The following is a 23,172-nucleotide window of genomic DNA, read 5'->3' as shown; positions in this document are numbered from 1 at the left end:
CTTCTTTACAGCCTAAGCTATAATTAACACCACTGAAATGGAAACGTGGGGTATAATACACATTCAAATAAGAAAAAACCAAAATACGACCTTTTCTCTACTGTATAGTATATTCATTATGGTAAAAGAAAGAGATTCTACTAACTAAATTATTAAATGCTAAACACTGTAAAAAGTTATATTGCACTGCATATGACTTTAATGTACCCCCTCTACTGGGCGACTATTAGAAAGCTTCACCTCAAGAACAAAAAGAAAAACATACTAGAAGTAGCTGGAAATGAGGAGTAAGTAGCTGCTGACCGTACTAAAATGCTAGCAGTGTATAAATCAAAACCAAAGAACCTTTAATGTTCATGTGGAAATATACCTTAAATTCATCCCCCTAGATTTTTTGACAGCTGAATGCTAGAGGTTATTTTTAAAACACATGCTTACATATACATTGCATAATATTAAAGAAAAATCTAACATAGCCCTATAATTTACTGTTTTTTCATGGCTTTTAAATAATAAGAAAGAAACTTAGAATGATAAACATAAATATATTGACAGCACCATTTTTTTACTTTTCTGTGAACAGAGAAAGAAATTCACACACATCAAGGAGAAAAATATGGCTTCACTGAACAGCCATTCAAGCAAAAGTGAATACAATTTACAATCTATTTTGTCTTTGTTCAATTCAAAGCCAGACTTCACTGTGAAGCTCTGATTTACAGCTGTCCAGCACTATGAACTCCTAAATAAATAAATAGGCAAAAATAGAGGAGTGCCGCCCGCAACAAGGGCCTCCTGAAAACACTGCCATTTTGTTATTTGTGCGACAGAAACACCCAAAAAGAAACTAATAGATCTGAAGTGGGAGGCAGAGACTCACTAGGATGCATACTGGACTATCATGTAGCCAGCAGCATGCCCTGCCCTGAAGAGTTTGTTGTGTCAGTTAAGAGAAAGCAACATAATTGACTATAAAAGGAACAAAGAGCAAAGGTAAGGTGTAGCAGTAAGCTGGAACAGAAAGTTGCAGGACAAGATGTGTGCCTTTTTGCTTTTTTTTTTTTTTTTAAAGTACGGGAAAACAAAGGGGTCAGGGAATTAATGAGCTTCTCCACCCATAAGTTTAACTACTGTCAGTGTATAGTTACACTGCGGTTACAATGATAGTAGTATATCTTGAGAGATGATTTTAAGATGAAGAAGAGCCAGCTTGTGGATGAACTTTACTGCACAGAGAGCAGGAAGTTACAAAGATGTAAGCATAAAAGATAAGCAGGCAAAATGATGAAGGAGGGAGGAAAAAACACAGGAATGTGCCAACAGCTGCAGTTACCAGGTGCAGAAATAGTAAAAGCTTTGCATGGGGAGAGGGCTAATGTTCAAATGAAGCCATACTCCTTTCTACACCTCCTGGTAGACTCCCTCAAAGTACACTGGGGCCCTAAGATCAAGAAAAAGCCTTCTCTCCATCTGGCCCTGGGGAGGAGCTGCAAGACAGAACTGTCAAAAGACCAGCTGGTAGTAAGAGTCACAGAAGTTGCCGACCTTGGGATGTTTGGATATCGAGAGAGCTTTGTACATATTGACTTGAATTTTTGCCCTGTGCAGACTGGCTGCTTGCACGTGCCTTCTCCTTCACCCTCTGCTTCATTCACTGTATATCTGCTCTCTGTTTCCTCTTCTCCCTCTTCCTTCAACACTGCTTCTTCCATTCCCCTTCACCATGGAATGGCACAAGTTCTGGATACAAATAAGCACGCTTGAAAAAGAGGAGAGAACATCATCCCATGCACAACCAAGGCATGAAGCCTGACATGGCGAGGCATAGGCTAGGAAGCATGGAAGAGTTTGGGACAAAGCAAGTGAGAACAGAAGGTGAACAGAAGGAGGCTGCAACACTTAAACTAGAAGAATGCCTGAATTAATGTTTTGGAAATGCAGAGTGACAGAAAGAGCCAGATAGGGAACTACAATAACTACACATGAGCTGTAAAGGCAACAGGAAGGGTGTTTTACACTGAAAATCATGGGAAGTCCTTAGAGCAAGTGAGAGATCAGGTTCTGACATAGTTCCCAAATTAAAACTGCAGAAGCCAAAAGGCCACTGTCACCTGAAGGGAGATGACAAAGTGCATCCAGGACATACCGTATAACCATAAGCGTTTGATAGATACAGACTATTCACAAGGTTATACTTAGATGAGGCAAGACTTGCTATCTATTGAGAGATGCCTTTAGAGAACAATTCAGATGATTTCAGTTACTTCTTGCTTTAAACTGCTCTTACAGGAGCATATTTCACTCTGCCAACTGCAGGGGCAACAGCCAGTTGTGTCTCAAGTTAGTCTTTAGAATATACTCTAATTAGTTTGCTTAATTTCATTCACATGGGGTCTTAAGACTTCACAAGACCAATTAAGATTTCAGGTAGAGGAATTCTCAGTAAAAGTTTTCTTTCTTCCTTCAAAATATACATGCCTGTCTTTGGGTCTTAGCAGTTTACTTATTTATGCATTCATTTTGTTTCTCTGACATCCATTTTCATTACTTTGTTTTTGTTTTTTTAAACCAGCAGCTTCTCTGCTAAAACTACATCAGACATATTAGGATGAAAGAAGTTCCAGGACTGCAAGGAACTGGACAACTAGAACAGCAATGCAAAGACTGACAAAAATACCTATCTTTCAGGTATCCATATCCAATATATAAAACACTATAAAATCGTCTCATGGACCTAAAGCACAAGTTATATTTTGGAATAAACACTACAGATTTTGCAAATTATCACTGATCATTATCTGATCCCAGACATTTTGGGAAAGGCTGTTTAAAACAACTGCTTTGCCATCATTCTGTATTAAAAAAGGCATTAACCAAATCTCTGATAAGGCAGGATTAAAATGGAAAAATACACACATAATAATGAAATTAAATGACAGGAAAAATATCTTGCGTTTTTCCTTCCCTCTTCACAAAACAGCATGAGCACAGAACTTGATTCTGGATCAATTTGTGGATACATTGTTAGAACATACAAAACAAAAGTATAACTTCAAGCAAAAAAACCACGGAAGGCAAAATTGTGTCAACAACCCAACCACTATTAATATTAGAGAATATTAATTAGTAACAACTTAGCATTGTAGATATTTAATTGTAATACTTAGAGAACAAATGTTGGCTCTGATGGTTTTCAAAATGTAGCTTAACTTTAGAATGCATACGAAAAGCATCCAATAAACTTTTCATCACAGCTGAATGGCATTTACAACGCCTCTTAACTTTCTCAATGTGTATTTTGTCCTTGACTGACTCTGGAGAGGAAGTCCTGAAATAGCAATTCACATTCCAAATACGAACATTCAATTCCTAAAGTTCTTAGTGGTTGACTATACAGTGGTCATTGCTTTCAGGAAGAGGTCATGAACAAGTTTAAGTCTTTGGATCACTCTAAAACCTTTTAGGACCTTCTGGACAACTGAGGTTTTGGTTGGTTGGTTGGTTTGTTTTTCCAAAGAAAGGAGACTGAAATGTCTCTTGACATCAAGGTTTTGTACCCCTTCATAATCCAGTGTTTTTCTTGAAAAGCGTGATATCACAGTTGGTATAGAAAACGCTGGTCCTGTGAAACAAAAGTCTTTAGTACAGCACACAATCCCTGTGGTGAGGTCTATTCCACCTTCCAGAAGGTTCTTTGCTTCAGCAGGGCACCTCATGCCTGCAGAAGTCTGTCCACAATGGACCACCTGGCATGATTAGGACCTAAATTAAGTCAAGACATCACAAATTACCTGAACTAGAAACTCAAATAAATATTGAAAACAAAATTTGAGGTATGTTGTAAAACAGTATCACTGAAGTGCTACCGCTTGCACGGGTCACGTTCTTTCCTCCTCAATGCACTCAGACACCCAAAGGACCATTATATTCAGAAAAGAGATCCTGGAAGAACTGAAAGGTTCTGACAACAGAGAATTTAAACTAGCTGTGAATCCCATTGAGGAGGTATGACTCATCTCTGAGGTTTAAATTAGATTATCAACCAAGTGAAGCAGCACAGTAAATCTACAATAAAAGATGAATGCCTACAGGAAAATAATTTTTGCCCCTAGTGGTAGATGCTTGAACTTTAAAGGATCTGAGACTAAGCTCTTTGTCTAAGCCTTCCTGACAGAAAACAACTGAAATAATTTCTTTAGTTGGTCTAACTTTGCTCCATATGCCACATGGAAACAATATCTAAACCCTGTAAAAGCAAGTATATTGTCACTTCTAAACCAACTGAGGATCAAACAATTTACAGAAACCAAGACTTATTTTGCTGACAATTAAGCTCTATTACCAAGACTTGAGATTCAATGAAATTTGACAATTGTGAAGAAAGAGGCTTTTGTCTGAGTAAGTCTGAAGCATTTGGAAGAATCAACAGAAAATCAGAAGACTGAATTAGATCGAAGTATCAGAGCCTTTGAGGATAGTCTAGAATTCACTAATTAAAATAACTGCCTGCCTTGCTCTGTTTCCTCTCTGAATTGCTCTGGTATTACAGCAGAAAGGCATACAGCAAGAGGCAAATTTGGTCTAAGGGGCAAGCCTTATACTCATCACACTTCCTCTTACACCAGCAGCATACTTGGTCTATCCTGCTGGTCAAGCTCCATTATGGAGAAACATCATCCCTTTAAAGATGAGATGAAAGACAAGTATGAATCACTGCTGTACACCAAATCTAAGGGGTATGAAGGGCCTTTTAAGCCTTTTTCTTCTATGCTGAAAGCCATCACATTTACTTTGTAGTAATTCAGATACAACCCAAAGAAGTTTGCAAATTCTATTATATTCCATTCTAGTGCTGGAGGTCACTAGCTGGGGTAATATTCTTGGAGTCAAAGAATGAATATATTCTTCTGCTTTTCCAAGAACCATAATATCAACTTGTTATTCTCCTACCCATTTAATTGAAAAATACAGATGATTTCTATTCAAAACACCTCCATGCCTACTTTACAATTAATAAAAAGCAGTCAGTAAGCATTTGAACACTTGCATCTCATGAGAAGTACAAGCAACAGAAGCAGAGTGCAAAGGTATTAAAAAATTAAGTGGTGCTCACAGCACTACATTTTAAGCTGAAAACATGTCAAATCATTTCAGAAACTTGGGATTTTGCATTTCACAAAATGTTCGTGTCTCTATTGAAAGTACATCACAGTATTGCTTTACTGCATAGCTAAGATGGGAAGACAATTAATGAAATCCTATTTTTCCACAGGATTGTTTCTATTTTTTAAGCAAACAAACACTTCTGGAAAGTGTCAGATTGGACGTTTCCACTCTCGAACACTCAGCAGGTGAACAAAATCATCTGTATAAGCCCTCATAATCTTTGAGAAACACTTATTTCTGAACAATCACTTCTAAACACTGTTCCTTAAGCCTTTGGTAGTAGCTGAGCAACACTGGTTATTAAACTGAGGTGCAGCAGAGTTTATTTTTTCTTATCTCAATTAAAAAAAATAAAAAAGTGGTGATTTTTTTTTCCATTTTTTTCTGTTGGGGATTTTTGGGGGGTTAAATTTAAACAGCATTTAGTGGATGGCTTTGATTTCAATATTAAACCATATTTGTAGCTTAATTATGAAAAAAGATCATTGTCACTACATATTTGAAATATTAAAATTTGTCGGCTTTATAAAAACCTCAAGGCAGTTTTTTCTCTCAAATTTGGTTTTATTCTGAAAGCACTCCTTAGATAGTATTTCTTAATATTAGAACAAGTCTAGTATAACTAGTTTTCTGTTGAAAATACTGAGGAAAAATGTTCCCTCTATATTGTTAGTTCAATAGAAAAAAGATGACCCTTCTAAAGCTAAAACCATCTATACTTCACAATTCTGGTGCTTTGAATTTGCAGAGGTTTCTGCAGATACCTTTTGTCCTAAATAAGCATCAAGGGGTTTTTTTTCTCCAACAGTAAGGGAACATTAGCTGACTAAAGGTAACTACTACCAACTCTTCCTTAAACCATCTTACCATTTTTCAGTCAGGAAATACCAGAAATATTCTGGAAACCTAACAGTAATTGTTTACTTTTGGCTGGTTGTTGAGACTGGAGGGAGGGAGAATTATTCTTCTAAGAGGAGACTGGTAAATGAAGGAAGGGAGAAAGAAGAGAAGTATTATACTAACATCAGGCAAAGCATATGTATTTTTTATATATATATGTATGTGTATTTTTAATAGATATATGTGTGTGTATATATATACATGTAAAAATAAATACTAAAATTATGGTTCATTCCTTTCTCTTAAATTTAGTGGTAAATTCAGAATATTGAAGATTTTAAGATACCCATCCTTAAGCACACAGACAGCTAGGTACCCTGAACCCCCACACTGTAGTGGGTAGGAAAGACAGCTCTTCTCCAGCGAGATTTAGAGCAAAAGCCTAACATTGGTGCTCTCAACAATGGCCTGGAAGGGCCTGCCTCTCTATCATGTACCTGGTAAACCTAGGTTAATGTTAACCTTTGTGAATACCCTTCTTCATCTGTCCATTCCTCATTATACTTACTCTTCAAACTGGAATCCTAAATGGCTAGAAAATAGAAATAATCATGGATTTGAAGAAGTTCTACTATTTTGTACCAGAAAATTGCGTATTTTACTTCCTGAACCCTTAACCTCTATTACTGAAAGGATGATCTTACCATAACAAAGATGCCATTTGTACTTTATACTTAACAATATCTTAATCAAGTAAGTGCCAGATCTGGTCTGAACAGGCATAGGAACCCTAGCATTTCAGTTTGCTTTTAGTTTCTCCTTCTGTAAACTGAAAGAAAGTTAGGCTCCTATCTCATTAGGCAATGCACAGATTTACTCATGTTTACAGGTCATAACAAAAATAGAAGTTTCTTCATTAAGTTGCCCAGCATTAAGGATATATTCCTCTATTGCAGTGAGAGGGAAAAAGAAAGCAAACATGACTGACAGACAGCAACAGCACTTCTGAAACTGTTCATTATCCCATGTAATGAGAAGATCACTGCATATAAAACATTCAACTTTCTAAACCAAATCTCTCTAAGTGAAGACAGACAGTCACCACCTTCTCTCTCAAGACCAGCATGACAGATTATAAACATAAGCACACTGGAAGAAGAGATGAATGAGATAGTGTAAAGTTTATTTACAGCTTTAAATGTTCATATTAAAAAGGAGAGAGGAGGAAAAAACAACACTGAGCAAATGCCCCTGGCATCTAATCACTTGCTCTCCTCTGGGCATGTCCTAGAAAGGATGGGGCAGGAACAGTAATCCTGTATGAGAAATTACTTATGACATCTTAAAAACAGATGTAGGAACTTTGTATGAAAATTTAGACTGAACTGTATCTATTTTGGGTTGTGAACATTCAAACTGATTAACATGAAATTATGCTGAGAAATGAATACATGCAGGGACAAAGGAACATGTATTCCCGATGAAGGGAAGCTTACCACAAAGCAGAGGGTTTTTTCTTGCCTACACACGAATTAGCAATATTCTACATTGCATCATTTGCATATTAAACAGACAATAACTTCATTGAGAAAAAAAACAGGTTTACCACACACACAGAGAAATCTCATCACATCTGATAAAAAGAAAACTGAGGAAGAGAAGAGTTAGGCCATCTGTCCTCCATCCATTATACCTTACAATTGGCAGCAATAACGTCCACGTTCCAAAGCTTCACCTCTTCAGTTTTCCATGCACCTTCAGATTATTCTGCACTCCGTGCCCCAACACTAATACAAACTAGGGAAGATTTATGCTTGGAAGAGGGCAGGCAATATGCAGAAGACAGTGTAAATAAAGGGGTTGGGAGAGATGGAAGAATTGCATTCCCAGACACAGAAAGCAGAGGATAAATTCAGGTACACAGTGGGTGAAAACCAACAAGGACCATGCCAGTGGACAGAAAAAACCACGAACATACAAGGAGTTTAACTTTAAATTTCCTTTGAGTTTACAAATGTCATAAATGTTGCGCAAGTAGCACATGATAAAAGCTCAAGTTTGAGGATTATTAGTGACCTCTATATTCTTTTTTTAACTGGCAAATGAGGAAGGATGAGGGGATGCTACAACTAGAAGACAAGCAGGTCAGTAGTCATTCCTGAGTCTTCTATAGCAGTGAAAAGTCCAACACAAAACCAAAACCACCTCCTTAGTATACAACACACTTCTACTCTGAACCAAACAGTTGAGAATGAAGACTTTGACACCTTTCTTCCATATACCAGTCAGCTTGCTTTGCATGCTGGCTCCGTGAATACGATTTCCTACCCAGCTTCAGGTAAGTAACAGCTAAAGCAGCCTCAGCTTCTCCGAATGTTTCAGAAATTTCCTCATTCCACAACCTCTCGTTAGGGACCACCACAACTAAATATTCTACTCAAGCCAAAATCAAAAGCTATGGCAACAAAAGATGCAAATGCAAATCACCTAGGAAAATATTCAGCAAAAGCCCGAATTTAAATGAACATTAAAATAAACCTCCATGAACCTGCCATTTCCAGTTTCAAGCTACCTACCTCAAGGTTGGTATTGCCACAAGCAATAATTAATGTCCATTACATACTACTATTCTAATTACAGGACTATTGTCCAGTAACTGATAAAGCAACAACAAAAAATGTTCTTCATACGCTTGACGCTATTTTAAAACACTTTGTAAAGCTCTCTTAAGACTGGTAGCTGTCAACATATACAGCTTGTCATAACGCTGCCCCCTCCAAATATAACATTATCTTGCATAAAATGACATCAGAAGTCAAAACCTGAAGGAGGTCCTGCATATGTATTCACCTGAATACGTAACAGAAAGCCTCTGACAAAGTACCTACTGATTCTGATGGAAAAAAAAAAAAAAAAAGAACACCTGGGGAAGACAGGGTGGAAGCAAGCAAGTAATGTTGTCTTGTACTATTTGCGAATAGCTTAGTAATTAACTCTACCACGTTTGTATTTTTTAAGCTGAACAGCACACTAAAGTTGAGCTCGATTCAATACCTCCACTCCCCTAACTGTTGATTTCTGTCCTTTGGTTTTTATTCTGGATTGCCAGAACAGGCAGATTCACATACAACATCCATTCTTTTCTACACTAAAATTTTAATTTTGGATCCAGAAGTGCCTTTTGTTTCCAAACACTCTGCAAGATCACCACAGGCACAAACTAATCTTCACTTGTTGCATAATCTGCAAGATGCTGGCAATCTGAGGAGAAAAAGAAAAAAAAAAAAAAAAAAAAAAAAAAAAGACTCATTAATTCACCCAGATGCTGCAGTGCAGATTACCTAGGATCATCTGGGAGAAAGATTTCTGTGCAGTATAATGCAGAAGAACAGTGCTAATGAAATGAGTTTGCACTGTGACAGTCTTTTGATAGTGTTTGTTTTCTCTTAATTTACAGCCATTCAAGAAGGGAGGGGGGAATCTAAATGGGCTGTTTTTTCTGCAAACACCACAGTGGTCTAACTGTGCCTGTGTGTCCGTAAGAGACAGTAATGAAAGATTATGGCACGGGAAAGAGCCCAGAAGAGCCAAGAGCCTGACGTGCAGGGCTGTCACCTGGAATGGGGGAGCCACGTGTTCAAGGCCCATATTAAATCAGAGAGGGAGGAGATCCGGGCTGCCTTCCCCATGTTCCACATACATGCTCTCATCACCTGGTTATTCATTACCCCTGCCCTGCTCTTCCCCAAAATCATTTTTTTGGAAATGCTTCTGCCTTGTTCCAAGGTGGAATGAAAGTGGGTTTTTGATAAGTTTTTCTCCATCTCTCAGAAACGCTCATTTCCCACCCAGAACAGGCGTCTACGAACAGCAAGAGAGGAGGAGGTCCTATCCATGTGACGCCTGCAATCCCCACTACCCACAACAGTCACAGCAGCATCCAACAATTTCTAGGCAGATTAAAAATAGCAAAAAAAGGTATATATTTAAACTATTTATTATCAAAACCAAAACCCCCTCCATCCTTCAGATTATCTCCAAAAGCTTATTGGCAGCCACATCACCTTAGTTAGGCCCTCTTTTAAGCCCCTTGCAGTTTTTCCATTGATATTATTGCAGTCTCTCCCTCTGTTTTGAAGTGTCTCCAACCAACATTTCCTTCCTCCTTGCCACAAAGCTTGTGAAATAGCCTACCATCTATGCGAGACTAAAACATAACTCCATTTTTACCTTCCTGCTACATTTGTGGAAAAGATGTGTCTCTGAATGGTTTGTCTTCTAAAGTCAATACTCTTAATTAGGTTTCTCTGTCTTGATCAACTCCTCTGTGCCTCCTTTTTGCTTGGCTGAGGTGGGGCGAGAGCAGTTCTCTCTGTGGTTGCTTTACCAAATGAAAAAACTAGACTTTGCAGTATCTGGGCAGGTCAGCATATGGTCTGAAATGAGTTTCGCAGCAGGCTGTTTTCCCCACCAGGGGATCTTAATGTGAAGAAGATAGAAAATCTCTGTGAAGGGAAGTGAAATCTTCTGCCAGGAAAGCAGGAGACTACACTTGGAAGTGGTTGTTAGTACAAGCTTCACGTTATTTCCCTATCAAATAATGTCCCATCCCCTCCTACAAAAAGCTTTTCCATAAGCCTTTTAATTTTTTCAGGAGATAAAATTAAGTGTAAATAGGGTGAGCACTGACTCAATGAACTGAAAATGTAATGGGCTTGTCTCATCAGTTTACGGCCAAGTTTCATTCAATTATTACTGCAGAGAAAAATAGGAGAGAGTTGAATTGAGTTATGCTAATAGATAATAAACGTAAACATAACTCCAGAGTACTATTTACTAACTTTAAAGACTACTCCTACAGCAATCAACTTTATAAGATTCCTGACAGAATCATAATGGTAATAAAACACATTGAAACGTAAGACTATTTAAACTCTTAACAAAAGCCATGATAATACTAACAGTAAATGAGCAACTCCCACAAAATATCACTTAATAATCACGCCCTGATAAGATTTAAAGTACCTATAGCCATTGTTATATGAAAAAACATTAAAGTATTTGGTTGTTTTTTTTTTTTTTTAACACATGCAGCAACCTAACAGGTTTTAATTACCACACCTACTTCAGTGACGAGCTGTTCCACTCAAACACCCAAACATAATATTTACAACGTTGTGAGGTTGTTAAGGATCTCAATGATTGATGGAACCTATTGTGTTGCCATCTTAATAACAACAAATGCAAGTGATTACCAACACGGAAGAGAGAATCTGTGTTTTTATTTTACAACAAAAGGCTGTCCTATAGGACTTCTTTGCAACATAAACTAACAAACCTGTGCACACGTGAATGTGCTTTAGAGCTTGGCACAGAGAGTAAAAAACAAAGCCTCTGCTGCTTTAAGGACAACATATTTTTTTGTATTAGCTTAAGAGAACATGAAAGCTGTCAAAAGAGCTAGTATAGTTTTTCACAATCCCGCAGAATTCATCTTGACCACAAGGAAATATCTGAAAACTGCATCAGAAAGATAGCATAGATCTTGCTTCCGAAAAGAAAGCAAGCAATTGAGTCATTGAGTCAAATAGGAATACAATACATTTTCTGGCATCGCTACTGAATATTTATATCAGTGATGAATGAGACTACAAACGAAATATTTTAACATGAAGCTTTGCCTTGTTAACTGCATGATATGCCAAAACACCACCTACTGTAAATCATAGGGTTTAAGACCAGTATTTCTTGTTTAAACATGCTACTTGTTCAGCAGAATCACTTGTGTGAACAAGCATACACTAATGTACACTAACTAGAGCAGTTTCACTATCCAACTGATAGAGTATAATTTAACAACCTCATTATCAGCATTGTAATTTTCAGACTGCTGAAATATCATATTTGTTATAATTATTATACGGTTTAAATACTTTAACAACATTGCCCATTTGACGCTTCTGTCAGATAAAATGCAGACAGGCACTTGTGCATTGATGAACATGCTTTTAATCCTATAAAGAAACTTTCTCTGTCAAATTATAGGGGTTTCAACACTTGATTTATGAACACCATAATTAAAATCCTTATGCCTTAAAGAAAAACAAACTCTTCATTATAACAGCAGCTTGCTTTCACATTTTTATCTTTTAATATTAGGAGTTTGCTTTTATATGCTGCTATTAGCTATCGGTTTGGCATGTCATTCCTGGCTGCCAAGACAGAAGAATGTTTCTCTTTATAACCTGGTCAAACCTCAAAGTATGGGTACGCACTGAAAGGGATCAATGTTTATTTACAGCTTCCACAAAGCATTTGCAGGGGAAAAAAAAAAATCTGCTAATTTAACAGGTAGAGGACAACATCACATAATTCAGTGCTTTCTATTTCTAGGAAGGCCAGAAACACTGATGTCTGCCAAACCATTTCTCCTCCTTCTATGAACTGTCAGAACCAAGAGTTTGGAAAGATACAATTTAAAAAAAAAAAAAAAAAAAGAAAGAAAAGAAAAAGGAAAAGAGCTAGATTTTCATATGCATTTCTGTAGTGGTTCTGGTTCAATTTGAATTTTAGACAGATCTCTGGAGGGGGAAGAGATTCCTATTTTATCTGAACAATTTCATGCATATCATTCATTCATTCTTACAGCACCCATCAGCACAGCAGCAGGTTTCAGTTTCCTAAACCCAATGCAATTCAAAATTACACACAATCTCCACTAAAACTACCATTACTGAGAGTGATGCAGTTACACATAAGCATCCCTTCTCTAAAGAAATCTCTGTCCCCAAATCCCAGAAAAGAACAATTCATTTACAAGCTAAGCAAGTAATCTTGAATCAAATCCTGAAGCTTGTCAAAACTAAGATCTTCTAAACTATCAATAAGAAACTAATTTCAAAAGAGGGAACTCCCAATTCAAGTCATTGCTGCTGAAGTCCTGGTCCCTTTTACCTGGCTTTCTACCAAATTTGTTTTGAAATGTCACAAACATCTTGAAAAAGAAATTAAAAGGAATAATGGCTGAAGGTCTCCTTGACAGGACCAAAGCATCAGACTTTATAGGGTTATCTTACTTTTGGCCACTAATTACAAAGCCAACACAGTTCCTGAACTCAGCATTACATGAAACTGAAAAGTTTACTGTGTAAAAGTTTAAGAGAAAATACTGTACTTGCAGATAATGAGGACAACTGAATGGAACCACATTACTATTGCACAGGGGAGAGGTTGAAAATTAACTCCTCAAATATCATCTCTAAAAACATAACAGATAAATTTTGTTATCCTTCTAACAAGCTGTTGTAATGCTAGACTGGGATAAAACAGATCATGCTGCCCTCTTGTGCTAGACGTGCACAGAAATCAACCCCTTTATTCCTGCAAGTGACACATGAAGAGGAATATAGAAAGCATTCACTATGAAGGAGAAAACGTCCGCGTTTTCCTCCTTACAGATACCTTGACATGCATGCAATTTGCTTACTGGGATATGGGTAGAAGAGCAAAGGAAGTTTCAAGAGAATCACATTCTACACCCCAAAAAATAAGTAAGTTCTGTCAGCAAATACAGGCAAGTCAGATGTGATAAAGCCCAAAATACAACCACTTAATCTCTAACTTCACATCAAGTTTTCACTATAGCTGTTTAAGTGATGCTGTATAGATATCTGCTGATAAATTTGCATTTCAGTCATAAATATCTGATCATTCTTTCTGAATGCTGGATAACACAATAAGCTTTAGTCACTTAGGTTTATCAGCTCAATAGGGTCAGGTTAAGTGCTTAAGAAAGAGACAGTCATTTATTAATAAGGTTCTACCAATGCAAAACATACTTAAAATCAGTAACATCTAACTATTTTTACATCTATGCCAAATTACACCAAGGTGAAATCTGGGTACATACAAATATTTTTGGGTGAGAAGGGAGAAAGGAGAGGGGTCCTCATATTCCTCTTCTGTCTCTGCTATGTAATCCAGGTTCCAAAAATACATTCAAATTCTTATATCATCTGGGTAAGATGCTCGTTACTATTCCCTTTACAACCTTCCCTTCCCTATATATTGCTAATGTAAGCTGTAAAGAGAGATCTTGGGCTTATGGCTAAACTGATTCACAAAGCATAATTTTTGTAGAAATAAGTCATCTCATTTATTCCCCACAACTGATTGGATCTACACTGTTGGGAGCTGACAGACATGTCATGATTCACCATGCATTTCCATTTCCTAATGTCGACTCCCTGATGCTGTTCATTAGTCTGTTTCTCCAGTAAGAACTATCGAGAGCTTGGAATGTCTATTTATTTAAGTTTCCTTCCCCGACTTTGGAACATGTATCACCATGTGCTCAAAATACTGGCCGTGGCATTTTTTAGTTGCTTATTATTTTTGGATAAATAAAACAGCGAAAGTCAGTTCAGCAATTGCTTCTGCTAAGGTCTTAGAGACCTCACACAAATACTGAGAACATGCTGGATGCTTAAATGACAGATCTGACACTGCAATATCAGCTTTGCTAATATGGGATATGATAACTAATAGTTTGGCTTGGCTATTACAATCATAATCCTAGAAAAAGGAGCCTTTAATAATTTCAATTTCTTTTTAGTATGTCTTCCATAGTAAAGCATATTAAAAAAAGAAAAAAAAAAGGAAAAAAAAGACACTTCTACTTAAACAAATCTCACCCCAATGCAAAAAAAAAAAGCATCTGAAGTTCTAAAAGATAAATACACACTAAAAAAACCACGTAAATCAGACAATGAAACACAGACGTTGAAAACAGAATTTCAGAACTGCTACACGCTGCAGTTCTGAACAAGAGCATCGTCTTGCATGTCATTTTTTCCCTTTTCTTTTTTTCCTTTTTCAAAAGATGTATAGATCAGAACAGCAGTACCCTTGCATACTACCATGACCAAAAGAAAGATGAAGGGAAAGAAATATATGCACACTGAAGTTAAATCTTCTATTATAAAATATCTGCTGATAAATAGAAACACACATCTGTAAGTCACGACAGTGTGTTAATACCAGCGATAGGCAGGTTTTATGAATGTCATTTTTACAAAGCACTGCTAATTTGAACTTCACAGTACGTTACAAAGCAAACTGTTATTTATCACTCTACATTGTCCCTGATGTTTACTCTGTAGTTCTTAGTTTGTTATGATGAGGTTTATGGGCATTCGTACAAGACGATTATATATTCCCTCAAAAATACAGTTACTGCATATGCTGCGCGCATACACACACACAAAAAAAAAAGAAAGAGAGAGAGAGCAAGCGATAAGAGGAAAATCCCTGCCTATCTGACAACAAACCCCATCGGTACTACGATTTCTTCTGATATATGTGCTCTCACTAGCTCTCCACTAACCTGTCTCCTGAGCTTATGGCTTCACTTCTAATCCTTTGCAGTGGCCCTGAATTTACACTACCACAGACTCACAGTACAAGTACACCATATAACACAGCTTTACACTTCTGCAGTTGTAGATTATTTTCTTTTAAAGGGGAAATTGTACACATTTCCTTCATCATATTATGGACATGAATCTTTTCTCCACATGAGTATTTTTTTCCTGAAAATATTACTAATTTCTCTGAAATGATAAAGCCATCCCTATATACCCTTACAACCATTAAACAGCTTCTGGAACTATGAGAACAAGCCTATGTTCCTTTTCTTCAAAGGAGTGAAGACCATCAGATTTCTGTTTCTCATGGAAGACCGGCTAGTAAATCAGTACCACTGCACTTCTCCACTCTCTTCACTCTGCTCCAGCTTCTCTCTCGTTTCTTTTGAAGAACATAAGGATCTGGATTACAGGTTTAAATTGCATGCTTTATGCTTTTGTGCATTTTGGAAGGATAGTAAGCTATACAGTTTCTCAAAACTGAATTACCACGCACACTTAAAATTATTTTTTAAAAGGGCAAATAATTGTTTGGGTTAAGGTTTCAAAGAAAAGCACAAGAAAGGCATCCCCACAAAATACATGCATGCACATTCAGCATATGGAACACGCCCCTGTGTAACTGAATCAGAACAGCAATGCATCTAGCAGGTCAATGTACAACACCAAAGCCACAGGTAATTAAGTTTTCTGTAAACTGCATTTGAAGAGAGTAAGATCAACCATCAATAAGCAATCAACACTCTGACTTTTAAATTTAAACTCTTAAATTTACACCGTTGAAAATAACACTGTTCAATTTAAAGATTTTAAGAAGAAAAAAAAAACCCACAAATATGCAAAAATAGTATAAAATTGTAATTGCCCAGAAATAGTATAGTTAACTTAATCAATGAGGTACATTGAATGTTGAGGGGTTTTTTACTGTTAAACTTACCTATAGGATTTCTGTCAAAAAACAAGACAGGAGCTTTCAAAATGGATTGAAACATTTTGTTGTGTAAATTCTGACCAGAATTAACAAGAACTTGAAACACCAGAAGACTTCTTATTATGCCAAACAGTATTGTAGCCACCGTTAAACCTGAAATTAAAAAAACATGGACAGAGCATGCATACAGATATGGGTCTTTCACAAGGAAAACAATTTAAAAATAAAAATAAACGAAAAACAAATTTTGTTGACTTCTGTATATAGCAAGAATCCAAACGTAAGCCTAGGGACTCACCGAGCGCAGAACACAGATACCTTATGTTTGTCACTATCATATCATCAAGTTAAACAATTTCTCTTTTTTGGTTTGAAAGAACAGGTACTTTATAGAAATGTAAGAAATGACTGTTAACCCATGAAATAAATCTGTATTAAAACCTTCTGCATAACAGCTCTGCTAAGAAATTCATTTCACAGTGCCGTGTATAATTGTGGCTTGCAGAGGTCACTGTGAAGATTCAACATTTGCCAGCAGGTATTAACCAAGTAATATATACATGGCTATTTAGAGACAACCTTGAGTTATTCTCAATCAGCCCAAACCACTCATGCCATTCTTCCCCTTGTAAACCACATCAAATCATTTAAATTATGTGTATTTCTTTAACACAGTATAAGATGCATCCCTTATGCCATGTGAAATAGAGCCCTTCTAGGGAGTTGGTCTGCAGACTGTTTGTTTGTCTTCTGGGCACATCTCCACTCACAAGACAGAGGTGCTACAGGGCAAAACATGGAAACAAAGAATGATGAGATTGCTGCTGCTTTGTTTGCTGTGTGTGATCTCCAGCGTGGCTGCCCACATCAACTGCCCATCCCAGTCGATGAAGGTGAACAGTGAAGGTGTTAACCTTACATTTGGCAGTGCTTCCAGGCTCCAGATGATCTGCCCCAGAAACTACGCATAGCCACCACAAGCCCAGATGCTCAGGCCTTGAGGACACCCTTAAGTTAGACCCTAACTATCAACATAGAACATTGCCTATTCTAAGGACAGGTTAAAACTGGATGCAGTTCAGGTATGGCTATAGTAACAGTGGGAAAGAGTGAGGTTTTAAATTATATGATGTGGTTCAGTCAATCAGTTATTCCATCCTGCTTACTGCTGTATCCTCCCAGGATGCAAGAACAGGTATCACTATTTCATTTGTCTGTTCGCAGTTTATTGCCCCTGTTCTGCACGGTGCTGTTTTTAAGGAAAAAGCACGTGGCTGGGATGAGAACTTGTTTGCCTTGTCCTAACTGCTCTATTCCAGGCCAGGTAAAAGAAAACAACTTTTCCAAGAGTAACTGCATGTACCCAAACAGGAAAGCTAGGTCATGCAAAAAGGGAGCAGAAGAGGTACCAAGCAGGAAGCTGAGGCAGAGCCCACGCCTAACAGCAGTCTGTGGGAGTGATGGGAGGAGAGGGAGCATGTCTTAGAGGCCCTTTCCAATCTTAATGATTCCTAGTTTTTACTTTCATTATAAATGATCCAGCCACCAAGCCAGGAGGCGTGGGGTTGCTACTCTACCCTTAATTGCTTTAGTGGTGGACTTGGTAATGTTAGGTTAATGGTTGGACTGGATGATCTTAAAGGTCTTTTCTAACCAAAACGATTCTATGATTTTATGTCCTGGGAACCCCACATTTCTGTACAACTTCACTCAGGCTTGGAAGCCACTGGAAGCTGCTGGCATGACCCTCACCAAACGAATCGCCTGAAAAGACTTAACGGCTGGGGAGCAGGGGAGGAACGCGACTTACTTTGAAGTCCTTCATCCTGTCTCACACTGAAGGTTTTTGCTTTCCCCATTTACAAGCTTACCACCTCGGTATGAGAGAGACAAGGACTCTTTGCACACTCACTTTATAGAAAAGGTTTGGAATCAGCACCTCAGTTCGGGCCAACAGGGTTTCCCATTAACAGAATTTCTACTCTTCTAAATCTTTGTCTCATAGAAACAAGATCCAGGAAAGAACTATCATGGCGATTTTTTTTTTTCTTGTTCCAAACATTGAGAATCAGAAATAAAAACGTTAAATTATTTTATACAGTTTCAGAGGTTACAGAAAAAGGTAAGTTAGATTATTATATACTTCATATGAAGTGTACTATATTTTATAACTTTTTAAACTTCACCTACAATTTTGCATAGGTAAATCAATGCTGTCTGTTCAACTATTGCAAATATCTCACTAAGCCACCTGAACATTTCAATATGAAAGGTAACTTTTGCTGTTCTGCTATCTAGAACAAAATTTGCCTTAAAGGATAAAATTTTCCATAACATGGTTTAGGTTATACGGTCAGAGAAAGCCAAGTTTGCCATACTTAATCATACTGTGCAGCCCACTGGAACGGCTCATGAAATAAGACATTACACAGAGAAAGTGAGTGCCAAGTTTATCTGGCTCCTAAATTGTTGCTTCCCAGGCCAAGCACAATGTTTTCTGTCAAGCACTTAGATCACGTGGATTCCCGAAAAAAACCCAAACAAAAAATCCTCCACCTATCCTCTCACCCATGAGAGATGATTCTGAATACATTCAATGCATATTCTTCTAGTATTCCACCTGTTTTCTTAGACCTATCACTTACACCTCCATCATTATAAGTGCTAAATAGCAGAGTCTGAGAGCGTATTTCTACACATGATTTTTCTATGCCAATTGTTACTACATTTCGGAGCAGTATTTCAAGATGTTTGGATGCCTGAGTACAAGAATCAATGCCCTTTTCTGGATATTCAGAAGCATATGGCTACCTATTGAAATATATTGAAATGTTTTTTTAACATCCTGCTTTGCATATCCATCTAGGATGCTTTTTAAAAACTGGTTCTTTTGCTATGGCACTTCAGAAGGAATGTAGCCAGACCAAGTTTTAGAACAGCACAGAATGAAGATCCATTTCTAATCCCTCTTGCCCATCCATATAATGACTGAAGATTTAGCTCAATGACCTATTAGTATAGACAATAACCACAACCTTACAGTGACTGACTTTTTGAATACGCAATTCCTAGTTTACTTTCCAAAATCCAGGCAAAGCAAATTAATAGTCTGGATTCAACCTATTTCTTCTGTTAGATGTTTTTACTTTATTTATTCCAATTAATTTAGTCAGGAAGCAAGACTCAGGCTCTTAATCTGTTAAGACATTATTCAGTTACTGCTAGAAATCACATTTCCCCACATTGCCATTTCTTCCCACCTCTCAAAACTGTTTATTATGATAGGTCAGATAATAAATAGTTCTTTAGACACACACACGTGCATGTGTAATTACCTGCATAAATTCCCAAATAAAAGTTAAGGTCTAGATGTTCAGTCTCATTTGCTCCGTTATTTCCATTTGTTGTGACATTCAACTTTTCTTGATGATTTGCCCTGTGGAAATGCGCACAGAAGATAACGATCATAAAAATCACATTCTACAAATATTCATGAGAATGTTTAACCATTTCTAGATCCAACTCTGTTGAAATCTCCAGTTCAAAAGATCCCATGTACTGATGTTTTCATGCATCTCACCATGAGCAGAAGTGATCACAGGCTACACTTCAGCACAAAGTTTATTTTTTTTTCCCCAGACAAAAAGCAGAGATCAGAAAAAGATCAAGCATATTCTGAAGTTTCCTAGAACAGGTTTCCACCACCACCACCCCCCATACAACGCTGATTTCTATTAGACAAACAGCACTTGACTGAAAAGGCAGAAATGACTGACCAGTTATTATCATCAACTTACCAGTAAGAAAGCCACCAGTCCTGGAGAACATATGCCACCTTGAGTAAAAGAGGCAAATACAAAATTAAAAAATCATTAGAAAATTAAATTTCCTTGCTATTCTTTCATGTTCTCTGGGAAAACATCACATATTCAGGAAAGTATGCCATCCAGTCTTTCCAGACCAGCAGAAATTTGCAAAGCACATTAGAAGGTGCATTAGAACCCTCTACAAAGAAAGAAGTTACCTTAAATTACCTTACATGATAGCAAACTAAAGGAAAGCAATACACTTAAGCAAACAAAATATAGTAGCTCTTCCTAATGTATGTTAATGCACATTAAAGAACTCATTTTTTCAGTTCCTAAATTTGCTACTAGAGATATTCCAAAATGCTTTTTGATGAACAAACTTTCTGATGTTACCAGTCCAGAAATTGGTGTTTACGGGAGATAATTACCAGAAACAGGGTTGAAGGAGGATGAGAGAAGAGAGGGAGGGAAAAAGTCTTACTGCCACCTTCCTTCCGCACCGAGAGGTGACTACAAACTTGTAACAGGGTTATTTATCTCAAAATACACCTCTGTTCACGTGAATTTAAAGTTCTGGGCGGTCTACTGCAGAGATTTGATCTTGCTCAGCTATCTTTCCAGCAGACTCAATTCAAAGACAAGCAAGAAGAAAGTAACATATATAGACTATTTTTAACAGCCAAGACCAATCATTTCCATGAAATGAATTTAAGCTTTCTCAGCAGGAAACAGAGAAAAAGGCAATAAGCTATCTTCACGCAGCTTCCTCAGCTCACCATTTCTTTCAGTAAGTTTCAAAGTAATGTTCCTTGTTTAAAAATTCTTTTACATACCTGCTACAGACTGCATTACACACAATATTTGCCTATCCTTTTCCTCACTTTCTTATTCTGCTAAACAGTGACCCTCCTTCTAGCCCTTCTCATAACCTGCACTAATCAGCAGATGAGCTTTTCTTTTAACACTTCTGTCAGACTCTGTCCTCCCATACCCAGTAAATCTCTTTACCCTCCTTAATTAGAAACATACTGACTGTTCAGATTTGTTAGACACTACTTTAAACACTTTATGATTTTGTTCTCTATCTCCAAAAATTAGACTAGCTTATAACTTTTGTGCCATGCTGCCAGTAAAATAATTATTTAATTGAAGTATTAAAACTGTTGAAATAAGGATCAGTGCAAGATCTCTCAATGCTATACCAAAACTCCATGCTGATATATAAAATTTGATCAAGTATGCTACAAAATTAAAGAACACTATGATCCCAAACATTTTAGATGAAACATCACAGTAACAAGCATATGCTATGTTAAGAAGAAAAAAAAAAAAAAGAAAAAGGAAAAAAAAAAGGTGAACCCAAAATACATTCAAAGTTATTTATGGCTCCTGACAACTTACCTGTGCCAAAATATTGAATACTAAAAGTACAAAAATCACAAAGTAGTTTGCTCCCGCAGTGAAATATTTTCTGTAAACCTTAAAGTTTATTTTTCCCTCAGAGCGACTCTCCTCTGGCACTGCAGCCAGTGCATTTTCAGCCTGAAAAAACAACCAGAATAAAAAACATCAACCTTGCAGTCACAGATTCAGACTAAGCCACTTGAAAATCATGGTTCAGAATTAGCAAACAATTAAATAAGGAGATAAAATGATTACACATATAAAAACTTTAAATATCAGAACTATAGCTTTGACAAAAAAAAATTAGTCTCAGTGCAGTAATACTGAAAAATCTACTCTGCAGAATGACACTGTGAGGATTTTATTTTGCATTGCACCACAGAATGTAGCATGACTTCATTTACAGCCAGAAATATTTACTCTAACTGACTGCTGTTTAGCTACTAGCTACCAGGTTTTTCTTTTCTTATATACTTTTCTTTTCTTATATACTACCTTCAGTCATAACAGCTCTGGAAACTAAGGCTTTGACTTGGGAAAGATTCTGTTTTCAGAATGCAAGTGTGTGTAACCTTTCATTTTCAGAAAAGTATTTGAAGTAAATACTCTTCTGCAAGTATGCACCAAAATCAATCAACATATGCCCAGAGTAACAAATTACCCATAAAGTTCTAATCAAGTCCCTGTAAGTACCAACAAAGCATCTGTTAATAGGGAAAACATGTAAAATGACAAATGAGAAATCATATGGATGGGGGACACTGAAAGACAGAAAAGCAAAAAAATGAGACAGGCATAAAGAAGGTAAAAGAACCATTCAAATGAAAAAAATTCTGATTTTTTTTTACAGTATACGTGACAGAAAAACTAGTGCCAATTCAAAATAAAGTGTTACACATCCACTGTTTTCAGCAGACATGGCTGTACAAGAGCAGTGGAATCAACAGACCTGACTCAGATGTGAAAGGAGAAATCCCACCTACTTGCCTATAAGAGAAGAGAAGCCTATCTTGGTTTTTTGTTTCTCCAGCCCTGCCCCCGTCCCCCTCCCCACCCAACAGCTCTAATGCTGCTAAAAAGTTTGGCATACCTTTGTGGATTTAATAGTGGAGTCACTACTGGGACATTAATAGTATCAGGTAAGTTTACTGGTTTACTGGCTTTTGGGCATAAAACCATTCCTCCAAAAAGGTATAAAACAAAAAGTCTGTAGTAGTATTTTTTGTTTGTTTGTTTGTTTCTCACTGCTTTGTATTACAGAAAATAAAATGAATTAATATATACCCATAGCATAAAGGTGACAATCATCAGGGACACACAGGAATTCCGTGTGTTCCCTGGATGCAGTGCTAGCACAAGCCTAGCAGGGTTACAGGGCTCCTGTGCTGTTTTGCGTGAATGCACGCACACCAGCAGAAGGCCCCCCGGTACAGAAACCTTACGGCTGCTTTTGCACTGTGCAGACCAAGAGATAAGAAGGCACTGGGAAGTCAAACTGGCACCATACAAAGCATTCTGTTTTCACCAGCAGAAGGGCTGGGGAGACACTTTGGCTTAGAGTAGACTTGGTAGTGTGGGTTAATGGTTGGACTGGATG

The 23,172-nt window shown here is 37.2% G+C and overlaps 1 protein-coding gene across 2 annotated transcripts in view; it reads right to left on the bottom strand.

The window, feature by feature from the left end:
- The window catches only part of ABCC4 (ATP binding cassette subfamily C member 4 (PEL blood group)), a 154,192-nt gene that overhangs the window by 75,315 nt on the left and 55,705 nt on the right, over positions 1-23,172 (bottom strand). For both annotated transcript variants that reach the window (XM_075711521.1, XM_075711525.1), the window contains exons 16-19: positions 21,573-21,713; positions 20,160-20,197; positions 19,698-19,798; positions 16,369-16,515 (exon numbers count right to left, since the gene is read on the bottom strand). In XM_075711521.1, the coding sequence (XP_075567636.1) occupies positions 16,369-16,515; positions 19,698-19,798; positions 20,160-20,197; positions 21,573-21,713 (427 nt within the window). The remainder of the gene's footprint in view (positions 1-16,368; positions 16,516-19,697; positions 19,799-20,159; positions 20,198-21,572; positions 21,714-23,172) is intronic.

This window comes from Pelecanus crispus, chromosome 1 (assembly GCF_030463565.1).
Source record: "Pelecanus crispus isolate bPelCri1 chromosome 1, bPelCri1.pri, whole genome shotgun sequence".
Lineage (NCBI taxonomy): Eukaryota > Metazoa > Chordata > Aves > Pelecaniformes > Pelecanidae > Pelecanus > Pelecanus crispus.
Note: the sequence above shows the minus strand (reverse complement) of the source record. Positions and strands in the feature narration are given on the sequence as shown.